Source organism: Protopterus annectens, chromosome 16.part0, assembly GCF_019279795.1.
Source record: "Protopterus annectens isolate FY-2018-M chromosome 16.part0, PAN1.0, whole genome shotgun sequence".
Classification (NCBI taxonomy): Eukaryota; Metazoa; Chordata; order Ceratodontiformes; family Protopteridae; genus Protopterus; species Protopterus annectens.
Window position 1 is genome coordinate 308,981,050 of NC_056750.1, and position 19,013 is coordinate 309,000,062.

Genomic DNA, 19,013 nt, shown 5'->3' on the forward strand with positions numbered 1-19,013 from the left:
ACAATGTAAATGACAAAAAGTACAAATGACTTCACTATTTATACTGGTTGTCGACCTTACCCTTAACTCAGCTTTGTGTTCTCTGTCATACCTTATTGCAAGAGGCTGCTGCAGCACTTTTACTAAGTGACTGTCTAAATATTAATAAGAGAGTTATGTGGCCATTATTAGTATTAAAAGCATTAAGCCCTAGTTGAAATATCCTTAATATGGTTCAAAGCCAGTTTTTATCATTGTAAATGGGTATCTGTAAATGTGAAAATGTGAAGAAATCATGCTGTAATGTTTTTTTTAGTTTTGCAGTTGTCGTCTCACAGTTAGATGTTGCCCGTTCGATTCTCAGTTAGAGCGTCTTCTGTGTGGCGACATGCGTGAATTGGCGTTCCTTCATTGAAGGTTGTGCATTAGGCCCGGCAAGCCAGCACGTAAAAATCTACTGCCAATCATTAGTGGACCGGAGTTCCACTGTGGCGACCCCTAACCAGGAAAAGCCAAAAGACACAACAAGGTTAAAAACTAGAGAACCAAAAGCAACCACACAGAAAAGATGCAGTCCCCAGGCACTGTAAACAGCAAGCTAGAAATGTCCACTAGTAAATTACAGTCCAGTCCCCAGGCACTGTACACAGCAAGCTAGAAATGTCCACTAGTAAAGTACAGTCCAGTCCCCAGGCACTGTACAGAGCAAGCTAGAAATGTCCATTAGTAAAGTACAGTCCAGTCTCCAGGCACTGTACACAGCAAGCTAGAAATGTCCACTAGTAAAGTACAGTCCAGTCCCCAGGCACTGTACAGAGCAAGCTAGAAATGTCGACTAGTAAAGTACAGTCCAGTCCCCAGGCACTGTACAGAGCAAGCTAGAAATGTCCACTAGTAAAGTACAGTCCAGTCCCCAGGCACTGTACAGTGCAAGCTAGAAATGTCCACTAGTAAAGTACAGTCCAGTCCCCAGGCACTGTACACAGCAAGCTAGAAAAGTCCACTAGTACAGTACAGTCCAGTCCCCAGGCACTGTACACAGCAAGCTAGAAATGTCCACTAGTAAAGTACAGTCCAGTCCCCAAGCACTGTACACAGTAAGCTAGAAAAGTCCACTAGTACAGTACAGTCCAGTCCCCAGGCACTGTACACAGCAAGCTAGAAATGTCCACTAGTAAAGTACAGTCCAGTCCCCAGGCACTGTACACAGCAAGCTAGAAATGTCCACTAGTAAAGTACAGTCCAGTCCCCAGACACTGTACACAGCAAGCTAGAAATGTCCACTAGTAAAGTACAGTCCAGTCCCCAGGCACTGTACACAGCAAGCTAGAAATGTCCACTAGTAAAGTACAGTCCAGTCCCCAGGCGCTGTACACAGCAAGCTAGAAATGTCCACTAGTAAAGTGCAGTCCAGTCCCCAGGCGCTGTACACAGCAAGCTAGAAATGTCCACTAGTAAAGTGCAGTCCAGTCCCCAGGCGCTTTACACAGCAATCTAGAAATGTCCACTAGTAAAGTACAGTCCAGTCCCCAGGCGCTGTACACAGCAACCTAGAAATGTCCACCAGTAAAGTACAGTCTAGTCCCCAGTTTCTCTACACAGCAAGCTAGAAATGTCCACTAGTAAGTACAGTCCAGTCCCCAGGCACTGTAAAGAGCAAGCTAGAAATGTCCGCTAGTAAAGTACAGTCCAGTCCCCAGGCGCTGTGCACAGCAAGCTAGAAAAGTCCACTAGTACAGTACAGTCCAGTCCCCAGGCACTGTACAGTGCAAGCTAGAAATGTCCACTAGTAAAGTACAGTCCAGTCCCCAGGCACTGTACACAGCAAGCTAGAAAAGTCCACTAGTACAGTACAGTCCAGTCCCCAGGCACTGTACACAGCAAGCTAGAAATGTCCACTAGTAAAGTACAGTCCAGTCCCCAAGCACTGTACACAGTAAGCTAGAAAAGTCCACTAGCACAGTACAGTCCAGTCCCCAGGCACTGTACACAGCAAGCTAGAAATGTCCACTAGTAAAGTACAGTCCAGTCCCCAGGCACTGTACACAGCAAGCTAGAAATGTCCACTAGTAAAGTACTGTCCAGTCCCCAGACACTGTACACAGCAAGCTAGAAATGTCCACTAGTAAAGTACAGTCCAGTCCCCAGGCACTGTACACAGCAAGCTAGAAATGTCCACTAGTAAAGTGCAGTCCAGTCCCCAGGCGCTTTACACAGCAAGCTAGAAATGTCCACTAGTAAAGTACAGTCCAGTCCCCAGGCGCTGTACACAGCAAGCTAGAAATGTCCGCTAGTAAAGTACAGTCCAGTCCCCAGGCGCTGTGCACAGCAAGCTAGAAATGTCCACTAGTAAAGTACAGTCCAGTCCCCAGGCACTGTACACAGCAAGCTAGAAATGTCCACTAGTAAAGTACAGTCCAGTCCCCAGGCTCTGTACACAGCAACCTAGAAATGTCCACTAGTAAAGTACAGTCTAGTCCCCAGTTTCTGTACACAGCAAGCTAGAAATGTCCACTAGTAAAGTACAGTCCAGTCCCCAGGCACTGTAAACAGCAAGCTAGAAATGTCCACTAGTAAAGTACAGTCCAGTCCCCAGGCACTGTACACAGCAAGCTAAAAATGTCCACTAGTAAATTACAGTCCATAACACAGCTGAAATTCTACATAACTTTTAACAGGTAGTTACTATTAGAGTTCTACAGAATTTCACTGGTGGAAACTTCAGCTTGCTGTGCACGATTCCTGGGGACAGCATTTTTCTTTGTGGTTGCTGGTTCTGAGTTTTTGGCTCATGGATTTGGCTTTCTGTTCTCTTTTAGAATTTAGAAAACTATTGCATCTTTACTTTTAAAATGAGTTCAGCAAAAAGTGATTTTTCCATATTTTGGATAGCTCTACTAACCTCAAGTTACTGCAAGGCATACTTGTTTAAACTAAGGATTTCAGGTAATCTATCTGAGATCTGGTCTAAATGTAGAAACAGTGCCCAGGCCAGACACCTTCAACTCCACAGAAGAAACACACTGGGTTTAAATTTTAAACATTCTGTCCATAGACCTCACTGAACTTGGAGACATCTAAAATACTTTAGAAAAACACCAACTTATGTGGCAACTAAGGCTGAACTCTTAGAAAGCCTAGACTAAACTGTTATTGCTCACTGAAAAGTATACTAGAACTAAGAAAGTTGCCCCATTGTTTACAAGACTGAAAGTGTGAACTTTATTTATTTGAACTTTATTTATTTGCAATTATTAACAATTTTATTAACAATTAACTTTGTATTTTTTTTTTGGTTTAACAAGCAGCAGAGGTAGATTCCATATAGTACATGCATAATTTTCGTGACAGTTTAGCCTTTTTAGGTTGTAAGTTTTTAATGGACAGTGTTTCAGCTTAACAATACACATTTTGAGCATTAAGGGCAGATATACTACATGTTGATATTGGCTCTAATATTATAACATTCATAAATTTTAAATGGGGCCCTGTTTACACATTTTTTTCGAAGGTTTGCAGAACTGAGCGAATATCACTGCTTATGAGCATGAGCGACGGTTTCTGAGTGTATTTTTTTTTAATTAAAAAATTCTTTAATAGATTTTGAGATTAATGACTTGTATACATATAAATATTCTCAAGAGTGTGGTAGGTTTTTATTAAGATTGTTTTTTATTTAGGATTTGTTTTTTGTACTGCATGTTCTTAATCAATATGTATTCTTTTAGCCCAACAAAATGTAGTGGTATATATTATTTTATTTTTCATTTTTAGCTGCTTTTTCTACATGACACACAAACATGAAGAGGTTCTTATAAACAAAAGCAGTCTATGTTAAAAATGTTTCTGAATGTTGGTAGAAAAGATTTTTATGGAGTTTTGAAGACTTATGTTAACTTTTTCTTTTTTGTTACTACAATGAAATGCTTTCAGGAAGTTTTAGCAATTATTAATGTGTAATTTTTGTTTAACTTTTAGTTTAGTTTAATTTAACATATCAGGAATTCACTGAGCTTGAAGTAGGGCACTGTGTCGAATATCACACTGGTTTATGGGGGAAGGGGTATTTCGCAAGTACAGATGCTAATTGTCTTTTTTTAAACACAGCTACCCTAGTAAGCCACTCCCATGCTTTTAAACAGGTATATACACGGAATGGTGAATTTCTACACTTTCCTCTGTTTTTTTTTCAACTTCTGTATGGATTGCTTGTTTGTGTGTTTTAATAAAGAAGATTCGACTTGAACCAGCTTGCGCTTCCCTACTTTCATTAGTGGATTTATTCTTTGGAATGTTTTAGAGAAATCATTTTCACCACCTGTTATTAGTTTGGATATTCACAGTATGTTTTTTATTAGGTGCCTGAACTCTAGGGAATCTTAGATCTTCTATGCAGAGATGTTTCCTCATTATTTATTTTTGTTTACACACTTGTGCTGATGCATGTCTGGTTTGCTCTGTGGGCCATAATTATTCGTAAGTGCATAAAATACAATTTTCTAGTAAAGCTTGTTATGTTAGCCATATTCCTCTTTATTACAGAAAACGTAACACATATATTTAGAGCTAAACATCTGAATCATTATTCCTTGAATAAGATGGGCTTGCTGAAACAGAAGAAAAGAAATGCACGGATCTGGTAATAGAAGCCCCTTTCTTATCAACAGAAGGGCTGAACTGTATACATTTAATTAACTTGGTAAATTAATATTTTGCAAACTACTAGTCCCTCCATTTTACCAACAATGCTTTGCAAGTTAGTTGTCTCTCCAAATCTCTTCTACCATGTTTCAACTACAATCAAAGGAAAGCACTATGTCGTATGTTTTTCAAAAAAAAAATCATTTATATTGGGAGGTAGGAGGGATTCTCGGTTTAACTTTAATTTACTTTTAATTATTTTACTATTTTCTTCTAACTAGGCAACTACTCAGGTTGGACCATCCCTTTTTATTTAACTGTCTAGACAATTTAATTATTTCTTATTGGAATTTGTATGAATTCCCTTGCAGTTCATCTTAAGTTGCTCTGCTTTTATTTGCACTTTTTTTTCTATTTGCTGTTATTGTTCTCTTTTGTTTGGGTGCATTTGAGAGTTTTCACTAATGGAGACTTGGTGTTCAAAAGTGCAAATGTGGGCAGAAAATTACACTCCAGTGTTGACATACTTTGTGTATTTTGTTTAGGTTGAGAGCATTTTAGAACTGAATGTGATATATGGGCATTGTTTATACATTCTATTGTTAAAAATAGAAAAAAACAATTGTTAATAAACTGGAAAATGGATTCAACCTGCAGTCAAATCTATCAACCACTAAAACTGATCCTCTTGTTCCTTAAGATGACTTGGCTGGATCTAACGTGATAGTTAGAGATTCTTATCTGGATATAGGTACAAAAAGCCTAGCGTAGAAGAGACTTCTACTCTCTCTGTATCTAGTCTATTTAATAAAAAAAAAATCCTGTGAAAGGTTTGCCTTAGAAGTCCCTTATTAAGTTAGTATCTTCTTTCTCAAATTATGATGTGTGCAAAATGTTTTCTTCTTCTATGTCATATTCCTCACATTTTTCAAGAGACTTCCCATTACTGCTACTGAGATTGACTACAAAAATTTGACAGAAGCCTTTATTAAGGTCCAGCAAAAAATGTCTTTCATCCTTCCCCTTCTGGTAACTCAGTGGATGGAGGTATTTCTTCATTGCCTTATTTTTTGGCCTGGACATCCGAGTTCTCCTCACTAGCCTCCATTTGGGCAGCAGTCCACATGAAACAGGGATCAATCCATTAGGAACTTAAGCTGACATCAAAAGATGTGTCAGTGTTGACTGTGGTGTTGATGCCAAGACCACAGTGTTTGAGGTTTCCACTTTCCATTTTAGTTTATACCACCACTGTCAAACACATTAATACTGATGCTGACTGCACTTTGAGTTTCTTCATACCTGGAACTTAAGGTCAGCCTTTAGATATGGTATTTCGTTACCTTGGCCTTTCAGTCATCTTCCTACCTCTGTCAGTAAGATAGAGGAGACCAGAGACCTTTTGCAGCATTAGTCTCATGTATTTAGACCAATTCAGGCTTTCTTATCATTCTTGGACCCAACACCTCTGAGGTTTTATAGGAAGTGTAAGTACAGTTGGACGCCCTTCAGGAGTTTCCCATCCCAGATTTCAAGAAGACTTGTGAAAGCATTGATTCTCCACTATCCTTCCCAGATAACTCCTGGTTTGGAGAAGTCCTAGTGGTGAATGATGAGGCAGAGAGAGAGAGAGGTAGGCCTTCAGACCTTGTGATTTCTCCCTAAGGATCTTGAAAGAGTCCTTCTGGAAACCCAGTCCTTCTACCAGGGTGTGTTTTCTTGTAAAAACTGCATTTGAAGATCCCAGTTTTGTGCCAGCTGTCCCAAGGATGGCAGACAAGACTCTACATGACTCAATTTGCCTCACTGACTTAATGTACTATACGATGATTACATTTCTAAATGTCCCATCCACAAAGAATCTTCTCCTTTTGATCTATTAGTAAAAATTCCCTTGGAGAAATTGGAAAAGAGGGCAAGACTTTCTCTCCACTGTTATTACCAAGTTATAAGTTTTCATGGATGTAACAGAAACCACATAACTCTGTTTTTTACTTGGTCAGCAGCAACAGGTCAAGTAGAGGTCAGGAAGGAATCAATATAGCCATTTAACTTTCATTGCAAGCTCTGAGGCAGGAACAGTCTGCAGCAGTAGGGGTACCAGAGTCCTGCTTCAGAGGGACAGTATTATCTCGGGTCTCACAAAGGAAGTTGTCAGGGGTCATCTTTCCAACCACAAAGATGTATGGCTGGCAATCATAAAGGGCAAGTGGATAAGGGCAATGATATCCATAGGATGTACAGTTCCCATTCATTCCTCTCTGCAGCCCCACTCTTCCATGGCCAGACATCCTACCCCATCAAAACAGTGCATCAAGAAAAGAGGTGTTAAACCTCATAAAGAAATGAACCATCCAAAAGGTTCCACCCAACATTAAAGAATCATATTGTTACCCTTGGTTCTATTTAGTTCCCAAGTAGGGAGAGAACCTCAGGTTTGTACTTGATTTTTGTGGCTAAATGAGTTTATCCACAGAGAAACCTTTCAGATAATCATATTGAAGTCTAGCTTTCTATTTTGGTCAGAAGCGAACTGAATATGCTATTTGGAACTTGAAGATAACTATCTCCGTATAAAGACTGCCAAGGAGTCAAGATGGTTTCCGAATTTCTGAGTAAGAGCCAGACATTATTAATTCTGGATATTTCCATTCAGTTTCCCCTTAGCTCCCTATGGTGTTCACTAAGTGCATATCCATAGCCAAAGTGAACAGGTGGCTGTAGAGTATGAAGCTGTTTCCTTGCCGGAATGACTGACTTATAGCCACTGTAACACAGAGAAGATGATTTCTGCTCAGAAGTCCCATGGAGGATTTGGGAAGTTAAGTGAATGCTGCAAAGATGGAGCAATCTCTAATGCTCACATTTGCAGGAAACATGCTGGACACTCTGACTTGCAGAGCACATCTTTGCTCAGACAGGATCCTTCCAGTACACAACCCAGTACTTAATTTTGTTCATTCTCAGATAGTCACAGTGTTATTATGTCTCAGAGCATTGCATCTCATGTCAGCAAATATTCACCTTTCCCCAATCTAGATTATACATTAAATTTATAAAATGGATTATGTAATTTCAGTCATCCCAGATAGCAGACCCAGTATGCCAGTATGTCCAGGTCTTGCAGGTTGCATTTAAGATGGTTGTTTCATACTCCAACCATAAATCTGTACAGGCTTTTCTGAGTCCTACTCCTGTAGTAGCTGTTACCACAGCTGCCTCTGTCCAAGGGTAGGCAGCATTGTCAATGCCAAATGATCCAAGGTATGTAGCCACAAATAGTGGTCAGCCTACACTGCAGTGTTCTGGAGATGAGTAGTACTTCCAAGACTGCAAACCTTTCAGGACTCCCTATTTAAACATGATGATGCTAATCACACTGAAATCATGACAGTCCTTTAGTTTACAAGCAAGAAGGAGAGGGGAGCTGTCCCTCCTACATCCCCTGTCAAGAAAGAACGGGGAATCGCAATGAGCTCTATCCCCTGTCAAGAAAGAACGGGGAATCGCAATGAGCTGTATCCCCTGTCAAGAAAGAACAGGGAATCGCAATGAGCTGTATCCCCTGTCAAGAAAGAATGGGGAATCGCAATGAGCTGTATCCCCTGTCAAGAAAGAACGGGGAATCGCAATGAGCTGTATCCCTCATTTAATTTCCAGCTGACAACCACAACATCAAGCAAGGTCAGTCTCAGTTTACTGATTTCTCATAAATGATCCATAAGTCCAAATGTAGCACAGAAATTGTTTCAAAGCTGGGGAAGCTTTGCTGCACCCTGTTTGCATCCCTGACTAGTGCCAAATGCAGCAACATTTTCCCTCACTCCCCCCCAGGTATCCTCTCATCTAGAAATAGCCAATGGGGTAGTTTCATGTTTCCACCATTTCCCTTTTTTTTCTGAAGACAAATGCATGGAGGAGGTTGAATCCTTCACTATCTGGGCGCATTAGTGCGGTTAAAATGCTGCTTAAAGGGATTTTACTTATTGCATCAAATTCCTAACCCTGCTTCTTCTTCTTCTTCTTTGGGCTTTTCCCGGTTAGGGGTCGCCACAGCAGATCACCTGTCCGCTTATGACTGGCAGTGGAGTTTTACGGTGTCGCTACCTACAAATAAACAAGAATTCAGAAATTGCTGATCCATTTTATCTGGGAGGGTCACTGAATGAAGTTGCCAGATAGCATCACTTTTGTACACAGATTTGATAAGGGGGCAGGATTTACCAACCATACACACACAATACGTAAGCTGATTACTAAAGCCAGAGACAATCTACTTTTAGGGGTCAGGCTTGAAGTAAGCATATTAGGCAGTATAAACCTCACGACTATATATTGGCTTAATGTGAAGGTCAAGGCTAGATCTCGGTACTTATTTACACTGTGTGTTAGTTGCCAAGCAATAGGTAAGATGATTTGAACTACAGGTTTATAGCATATTATGGATATCAACATCCCCATTTGGGGCCAGTTTGAATTGGCATTTGATGGGTTTTCAGCCTCATGGTCTTTATGAACAAGTAGGGCCATCAGGATGTATCACAGTTTGTGCAGCAGGTTGGGAGAACCTTCACGTTATACTTTCTTGACTTTCTCCAAAAGCACAATGTCCCACCAGTGGCTGAACAGTAGTATTACTTCCAGTTGTTTTATGCTGCCTTTAGTTCTTCTCTGATTAAGTTAATCAGAAAGAGTCCTCCTATCCTGACTGAAGTTATCAATAAGTACTAGAATAAGGACCTTACAGTAACGCAGTTTAAAACATACCATATTTTTCTCATTTTAAATAAGCATCTTAAGTAGTCAAGTAAGTCTTTACTTAAAAAGTACATACTGAGATTTAAACTTGATATGCTTATAGGATATGTTGGTTTTCAGCTGAGTGAAAGTGCTCTATAATGACTATTGCACTCCTAGCATGATGCAACTCTACCAGAAGGAGGTCAATTCCTCTGGCTATGGGTTTGGGGTTATAGACATTTCTCATGTGTTTTGGGCAACTTTGCATGGACCTTTAGGGTATAATTAAGGCCATTGTTAAGTTTCAGTATTCATTTTAATTTCATTCGTTGTGTAAGTTGCTGGGCTAGGGTATTTATGAGATGCTTTATGGTCAAGATATTTGGCTTGGCTTATCTTTTCTTTTTGTAACACACACACACACACACACACACACACACACACACACACGTGTGTACACACATACATGTGTGTTTAATATACATATATGTATTATATATGCACAGACATACGTATGTCTGTAGGGGTTCATTATGAAATCTCGAATTTCAGTATTTCAAAATTACATAGCCGAAACCTTCAAATCCCGAAAACCCATAATCGCGAAACTCAAAATCCCGAGCCACACTACACACAGAGCACACACATAAACATACACACAACTTCCCCCCACAAGCACACAGACAAACCTAGACCATATATAAGTAGGGGGGCAAACCCCACTGCACCCCCCTACTTATATATACTAAATCTGAGCTCACACAATCAGACACACAAAGGTAACTCACACCCACACATTTCACTTTCCCTCACACATACACATCACAGTCACAACACACGCTGACATACACTAAAGCTCCTAATCAACACACTTACACACACATACATACACGAACTAACACCTAACCATTCACACACTGCAACACCAGAGGCACTAATTCAAAATCTCCGTATTTCGGGATTTTGAATTTTGCTCTTCTGGTGTTTCGGAATTTCAAGGCTTCGGTGTTATACTTTTGAAATACTGTAGCTATAGATATACACATATATGCTGTTTCAAATGAACATGGTTTCAGATTTTTGAACATTTTTATTTCATTCAGCCTAGTACTTTGAAATAGTTTATTATGTAATTAATGCTATCTTTTGCAATAAAAAGGAGTATTCTTAAAATGCATTCCCTTTTTATACTGTGCACCTATATTTCATGATGTATGGTTATGTAATTTTTATTGTAAAAAATAAATAAATACATCTGAGTTAACATGTGCCATAAGGAGGCTTGTGGAATTTTCTCTAGATTGGAGGATTTTATAAAACTTCAAAACCTGCTGATTTTTTAAATAAGACAGTATACACAGAAATCAATGGAGAATTTTACTGTATCTATCAAATGTTAGAATCCAAAGTATTTCTGTGTTGGTGAGATTGTCTTTATATATAAGAAAAAAAATTAGAACAATATGGATGAAATATTACAGTTTATGATGTTCTTGTATAAACTGTATATGTCTGTTTCCTTTATCTGAGAATTATAGGATATAGTGGGCCAGATTCCAAGAGTTGCTGTCAGTGTAAATAACTTACTTCTGTGTAAGGCCAATCTATAAACAGGGTGACACCGGGGGCCAAATTCCAAAAGACTTACTCTTAGCCTCTTCTTGGTGTAAGTGACCACTTACACTGAGAGCAAGTCTTTTGGAATCAGGCCCATTAAATAATGTGAAACGTGCAGCCATTCTTTTATTTGCCTTGTTCACTGTTCCCTGCAGATGAGATATTGCAGTATCCCAGAATTTTGCTACAGTCATTAAAATCATAAATATTTCTGATCGTCTTTAGAACTAGCCCTAAAGTGTGTATATATGTGTGTGTGTGTGTGTGTGTGTGTGTGTTTTAATTAGCTATGTCGTGTCTGCTTTCTGACAGTGATTTTCAGTGATAACTCTTATCAGAGCACACTTGTGACTAGAATGGTACATTGGAATGCAACCGTGGCTGACATGTTAACTATGAACACAGCTCTGGTTGGCACAATACTGGTATTGCAAATATAAACAAACATTTCAGTGGATCAGCCTAAGTGGAGTTTAAGATAGGGATAAAATGTTTCTATTTGAAATCAAGGGTGCTCCACCCATGTTTGGACCTGCAAGTTTGAAGAAGATTATGTTCATTTGTAAATTCTGAATGCACATATAGGTTTGTTTTATATATAGCCCTGCTGAATAAAGTAAAAGATTAAAAAGGAAACAAGAAATAGAAACAGAGTCTAGCAAAGCAAGATTTAAAAGCATATTATACATATACTGGCTTATCTTAGGAGCAGAACTTGTCATGCAGTGTCAATGATTTGTTTTATAGTTACTCTAAGTGTGATACTTGTCTCCTTATTTTAGGTTTGGTTTCAGAATCGAAGAGCAAAATTTCGTCGGAATGAGCGAGCAGTGCTGGCCAGTAGGTCTGCTTCACTTCTCAAGTCCTACAGCCAAGAGGCATCCATTGAACAGCCTGTAGCTCCTCGTCCGACACCACTGAACCCTGAGTATCTGCCATGGACCTCATCTTCACCCTACAGGTAAATACATTTAATGTGCTATAAAAATGCATGCTTGCTGAAGTTCTAATGAGGTATTTATTGTTCAGTAAAATATTATGGTAATAGTAGGGCATAGTTATATATAACTGTACATCATACTAGTACTGGAAACATTGGTAAGTCTTGAGAAACAAATACATCAGCCTTATTTTCATGTAACTCTAGCAGTAAAAATCTGAACACATGATTTGTGGTAGTACGTATCAGGTGTGAGCTATCCTCAGCACACGCTTAATCTCTTTTGGCATGCTCTGCTTTATGCAATGACATATTTACCTGCAGAACTCAGGAATACCTTTTCATATTCATATTTGTTCCATTTAGGATATGCAGCATTTGATGTTTCCTAAACATATGCGTTGACTTGCAAGAACTCATGATGCTGTGAATTGTTTTTTTTTCTTTTTTTTACAAATCTAAGTACAGTCAATGAACCACAAAAGTCTGTGATGGAGGAATATAAATGCATTCATTTGAACAGTCCCTCAAATGCCTACTGAATACCAAAGTGACAATAAAAATGTTTTACGTTGCCTTATGCTTGGCAGACTTTGTGAGTGTGTTAATATTTCTACAATGATGTACACTCTAAAAGAAGCATCATCGGTATTAGGAATCGTCTGCTTTTATGGAAAAGATGCTGTACCTACTGGATATTAATTATATGTAGACTCTTGGTTAGAATTAAAAAAATATATATATTTCAGAACAAACCATGCTGATTGTTTAATATAGTCAAAAACATGTTAATTTTTTATACATAATCAGGGTTTGTTCCTATTATTTTTTTTATAAATTAGTTACCTGAAAAACTATCAATGTGTATGACCTGTAAATAATGTTTCAAGCCATTGATAATATAGTTGTTTTGCAAAGGAAACAAGTAGCCCTAAATCAACTTTTAATTTCTGTTTCTTCTTTTCTGACTAATAGTTTAGATATCTGTCTTTGTACAGGGCAACAAATCTAAAATAACATGGCTGCAGAAATTCTGCTAATTAGAATATATTATATATGGCTTTGTGTGTGTGTGTGTGTGTGTGTGTGTGTGTGTGTGTGTGTGTGTGTGTGTGTGTGTGTGTGTGTGTGTGTGTATATCTTTCTATCTATGTGTATGGGTCTATGTCAGAAGATCGAGTTTTCAGAAATTCGAAATTCAAAAAGAAAAACACGTAAAAGCACAAAAATTTACCTTTTTTACTTTTTTGCAGGGGGGCAAGCCACATTGCACCCCCACACCCCCTGCAAATTATATATACCAACTCTGAGATTGCACTACAGTGGGGAAAAAGGTAAATTTCCTGATCCTCATTGTACCGCAGTCTCCATTCAAAAGATTCAAGTTATGACAAACTTGATCATACGGTCTCAACCATGTGAATTTCGGCTTTGTGAAAACTCGATCATCTGATAGGGACCCATATATATGTATTTGAGTCTATGACATTTTGTTGAATGGCTATTCAGCGAATAGCCATTCATTGAACACCTATTAATCAAAGCCATGGAGAATTTTAAGCAGGGCAAACAAGCGGTTGGCCAACTGAGTGACTGCAAAAAAAGAAATTAAAATTTAAAGCCTGCGAAGGTGGAGGGCTATGCATCCCACATACCCCTAACTAAATATACCAACTCTGAGATCACATTACAGTGGGGAAGAGAGCAAATTCCAGATGGCGGCCAACCACTGGTTTGCCCTGTTTAAAATTCGATGTTCAATGAAGAGTGGCTTCCATAAATAGGTGTTCAATGAATGGCTATTTGCTGAATAGCCATTTGATGAAATGTCATAGACCGTATATATATATATATATATATATATATATATATATCTATATCTATATCTATATATATCTATATCTATATCTATATATATCTATATCTATATATATCTATATATATATATATATATATATATATATATATATATATATATATATATATATATAAATGAGTCTACATCAGAAGATCGAGTTTTCAGAAACCCGAAACTCATATGGTCAAGACCATATGCTCGAACTTTCAAAAAATCAAACTTCTAAAACAAAAAACACAAAAATCTATTTTTTAACATTTTAGCAGTGGGGAACCCCCTGCACACCCCACACTCCCTGCAAATTATATATACCAACTCCAAGATCACACTACAGTGGGAAAAAGGTTACATTTCCCTGATCCTCATTGTACCGCAAACTTCATTCAAAAGCTTTGGGTTTTCAGAAACTCGATCACATGTTCTTGACCATGTTAATTCCGAGTTTGTGAAAACTCAGTCAATTGATATATATATATATATATATATATATATATATATATATATATATATATATATATATAAAACAATAGGCGGTACTGCCATCCATGCCAGGAGAAGTAGGGCAGTGGATGTATGACTTGTGCCAGCACAGCTAGCTGGAAAATAAATAATTATATGTCGTTTGTATATCAAACTGATTTCTACAGATGCTTGTGCTGAAAATGTATTTGTAAGGTTTGCTTGTGTTTAAATGTATCAACAGTGCACCTTGCTGGGAAGAAAAAAAATGTACATGTATTATCATAACTGAATTAAATGTATATGTTTTAATAGAGGATACTAGGACAGTAGAGGTTAACCGGCTAGCTTACTTTAGGAAAAATAAGGGAAACCATTAAAACAGCACCCCACAGCGCTGAACTGGACTGGAGCTGGTGGTTTTGAAAGAAACCTTTGTTCATTACCTCAATAAGAAGAGGGGAAGCCCCAGGCACTGCCACAAACATTTAGATATGTATTGTAGTTGTCTATGCCAAATTCTTGTCTTGGCTTCAAACAGGGATACTGTGAGAACCTAGAGTCAGGTGACCAGATGAGGTCATTCTGCAAGCCATCTTGGATATTATATTTTACAGGGAGTAATCTCTGAGTATTGAGTATTCTGTTTTGGAGAACCTGACTAGAACGACTACTCACATTTTTCATTGTACCTTGCTCTATCAAATAAGTTCTTAGGGAATAGTAATTCTCCTAGATTCAGTTAGGAATATAGTGAAGCTTAATTTAGAGAGTGTTTTTCTTTATTTATATGAGCCTGTCCATCAGTGTTATTTTCAATATATCCTGTGATTTGAAGTCTGTGGTTTACTGTAAATATATTTAAACTTTTCATTGTGGTTGGTCCTTTTTAGAAAATATTTAAGCTCTCAGAGAATTTGCGCATATTTGTTGGGTAATAACTGACCACTCCTGAAAGCCTTGCTCTTTGGTCAACATTACCATTTGTATTAATATTAACTTTACTCAGCATAACTGGCTATCCTTTTAAGAGCCTTATAGTAACTGACTGGTGGCAGTAAATCTACCTTATAGTCCGGCAAAGTTGGTAGAGTGGGTAATCTGTGCCAGCCTTTCCCAGGTGTGTGTGCGTGTATGTGCGTGAAAATTAAATCTCAAAGAGTGCGTGCATCAGCTACTTGGGGCAGAGGCATGAAGCACTGGTTATACAGTGCCAGTGGGAAACCTTATTGGGGACCTGGGGAGAGGCAGAGATACAGACACCCAGACCCTGGGCTGTGTGTGTGTGTGTGTGTGTGTGTGTGTGTGTGTGTGTGTGTGTGTGTGTCCTGTGTGCTCTTAAGGGAAATTGTGCTTGATACAGAGAGGTCTGAATCTGGAAATACTGAGTGTATCCATTTATTTTCCAAGTGCACGTCCCTCTCCAGTGTCAGTGGTAAGGATTCAGGCTCCTTCATTACTGGCCCAGAGTAGGGACATCAGATATGGGTATATACATATATATAAATATATGTATGTAAATATATATATATATATATATATATATATATAGAGAGAGAGAGAGAGAGAGATGTAATATATATCACACAATTTCGGGGAAAGGGTATATTACCCACTTGTGTGAATTGGGCGATCTTGCACATGTGTTGTCCATCTGTGTAGTCTATTAAATTTTGTTGACTAAACAGAGGTCAACCAAAGCGGCATTTGACAATATTTATTTATATATATATATATATATATATATATATATATATATATGTGTGTGTGTGTATCTATATGGGACCCTATCAGCTGATCAAGTTTTCAGAAACTTGAAATCCATATAGTAAAGACCATATGACTGAGTTTTTGAAAACCCAAAGCTTTTGAATGGAGATCGCAGTACAGTGTGGATTGGGAAATTTACCCTTTTACTCACTGTAGTATGAACATAGAGTTGTTATATATAATTTGCAGGTGGTGTGGGGGGGGGGAGGGGGGCTGCAGGGGAGATTGCCCCCAGCAAAAATGTAAAAAAAAGGTAGATTTTTTTTCTGATGTTTGAGTTTTAGGGAATATATATATATATATATATATATATATATATATATATATATTCACACATACATACATATATGGGTGTCAGGCACTGATCAAATGGACAGTATGCTGACACCCAGTAGATCATAAATATCTACACATTCATGCTTTGCCGATTACCCACAGTGAAATAACCAGTTCAAAGTGTTTTTGCAGGTGGGCAAACTCCACTGCACCCACATGTGGGAGGGCTATACCATGCACACATCCTGCTAATTGTGTATACTAACTCCAAGGTGTTACAATTCCTGGAGAAAGGGAATACTCTTCTACCTGGAGATTGTCAATATCGCACACCTGTTGATCATCTGTCTGTCAGTCAGTTTGTGTCGACCAGACTCACACCTTTCCCACATTGATTTGCAAATGTCTTATAATAAACTGTAGGATGTCAAAAAGTAAAAAGCAAAGTGATATTTATAGAATTTCATTTACTTACATATATCTTGGACTTCTATAGACATCTTTTTTTACCTGCCTTTACTATATAAATACCACGTCATCAAATTCATTTGTAATTGCTCACTGTATTATCACTTAAACTGGAACAATACTGTAAGCAGACTATCTGGTTTGTGCATGGAGTAACAGTAATGTCAGCACCCTGTGATGTTTTTATGCCTTAAGGTGGTCATCAGTTTGGAACCATAATTACATTACAAAATCCAATGCTCTGTGAAATATATAGAATTCTGGAGTATAAATGTTCTTCATTACCAGAGCTTCTTTAGTTTTAGTAGCAATTTTTTTCTGGATGCATATTTTGTTTGTTTGTTGGTATGATGCATTTTGGTATATTATTTCCTTGTCAGTGTCTGGTTAAACTCTTTTATATTGCATAGCTTTCAAAGATGACAAATGCATGTAACTGTCTCTATCATTCGCCTGAAACTAAAACTGAATTTAAGAAAAAAAAAAAGAAGAAAAAGTTGGTGGTATTTTATAATACCGTTTTAGTGAAAATGATCATTGATACGCATTAATATGGAAAACTGTAATGCAGTGCATTGTAAAATGTATATAAATAAATAATGCAGAATTTCTGTTTAGTGGTCTTCATACTGCCGTTAAATCGTTTGGTTTACAGACCACTGCCCATTTCCTTCCCAACGTCTCGTGCCAAAGAATTTCTGAAAAAGGATAGACACACAAATCCATGGCTGATCAGGAGTAAAGCTCACCACAATGAAACCGTCTCGTTTAAACTGTAGCTGTACTACGTTCTGCTTCGAAATGTCATTACTGGGGAAGATTTGCACATACATAAAGCAGTGCGCTGTCGGATGTCTATTAATATATTCGACTATAAATAAAAAAAATATGTATTTTTTGTAACATATATGGGTAGAACAGAAAGTCAGTTTCAAGGAAACCTTTGGAATCTATACTTTGAGTCTAACAAACTATTTACTGGAGGATGCAAGATCTTCTGCAGCTCAGTATATCAAATCTTGACATAAAGTACAATGATTTATCTAATAAGTTCATATGATACTTCCCGCTTCTGATAAATTACTGCTTTTGTTAATTTTTTTTTTTATTCTCTGTCTCATTTTTGGAACCTTTTAGATGAATCAGAGTCTGAGAATACCATAGTTAACACATAAAAAAACACAAGGAAGTGCACAAGCATATGTTTTACATCAAGGTAATATGACTTCTTGGTTTCTTATATAAATAAAAGGGGATCCTTGTTAGCAGAGCTGTTCATGCATGGGCATAAGTGAGATGTAGGCTGGTATTCATAATCATTTGAGTAAATGCGACACGGGTACCCCTGATGTTTACAAATAAACATAGCAAAGGCGAGCTACAGAGAGGCCATTTATGATAGTGCAAAAGGCCTTAAGCATAATGAAATGCAAATAAGAAATTTTGTAAATCAGTTTATGCTAATGTGTTCTTGCAATTCATAGTCCAGTATCTAGACAGTATGCATGTAACATGTTAAGTGCAGTGCTTCGCCTTGCATTTCTGATTTGCAGTCCATGAACTTGCCCCTGGTCATTCCTTAAGTAGTTTGTTCAAGAATGCACAATCACCAAAACAAAAAACTTCATCCACTGATCCCTTCAGCAGTATGTCCAAATATGCATACGCACCAAAATGAAACTCTTCCACAGATGATCCATTCAGTACTATGTCCAAATGTACACAAGCACCAAGATGAAACATTTCCCCATTGATCCCTTCAGCAATATGTTCAAGTATGCACAAGCACTAAAATTAATCCCTTCCCTCACCTATGCCTTCAGCAGTATGTCCAAGTATGGGCAAGTACCAAGATGAAACATTTCCACACCAGTCCCCTCTAGCAATATGTCCAATTATGCAAAAGCAACAAAATGAAACTTCCACCACTAACTCCTTCAGCACTATGTCAAAGTATGCACAAGCACCAAAATGAATCATTTCCCTCAACAATTCTATCAGTAGTCTGCTCATGTATGCACAAGCATGTCCCTCTTTGTACCAAAGGCAAGCGTCCAGTCTGGTGGACCCCAGCCATAAACAAGCTCTACAACAAAAGGAGGAAGCTACTACAAGATAGAGCAAAATCCTTGAAAGGTAAGACACCTTTGATCATTATAAGTAAAAAACTAAGAGCTCTCATAAAATCATCCAAGGCAAATTTTGAGAGAAAAATCGCCAAGGACTCAAAAGACAATCATAAGGCCTTCTTTAGCTATGTTAGAA

The 19,013-nt window shown here is 38.0% G+C and overlaps 2 protein-coding genes across 4 annotated transcripts in view; one reads left to right on the plus strand and one right to left on the minus strand.

Annotated features, from left to right (window-relative positions):
- PRRX2 (paired related homeobox 2) overlaps positions 1-19,013 on the plus strand; it is a 663,637-nt gene that overhangs the window by 561,684 nt on the left and 82,940 nt on the right. For both annotated transcript variants that reach the window (XM_044057840.1, XM_044057839.1), the window contains exon 3: positions 11,760-11,938. In XM_044057840.1, the coding sequence (XP_043913775.1) occupies positions 11,760-11,938 (179 nt within the window). The remainder of the gene's footprint in view (positions 1-11,759; positions 11,939-19,013) is intronic.
- The window catches only part of LOC122790318 (protein CutA homolog), a 757,176-nt gene that overhangs the window by 89,232 nt on the left and 648,931 nt on the right, over positions 1-19,013 (minus strand). The gene's annotated exons all lie outside the window — the stretch shown is intronic.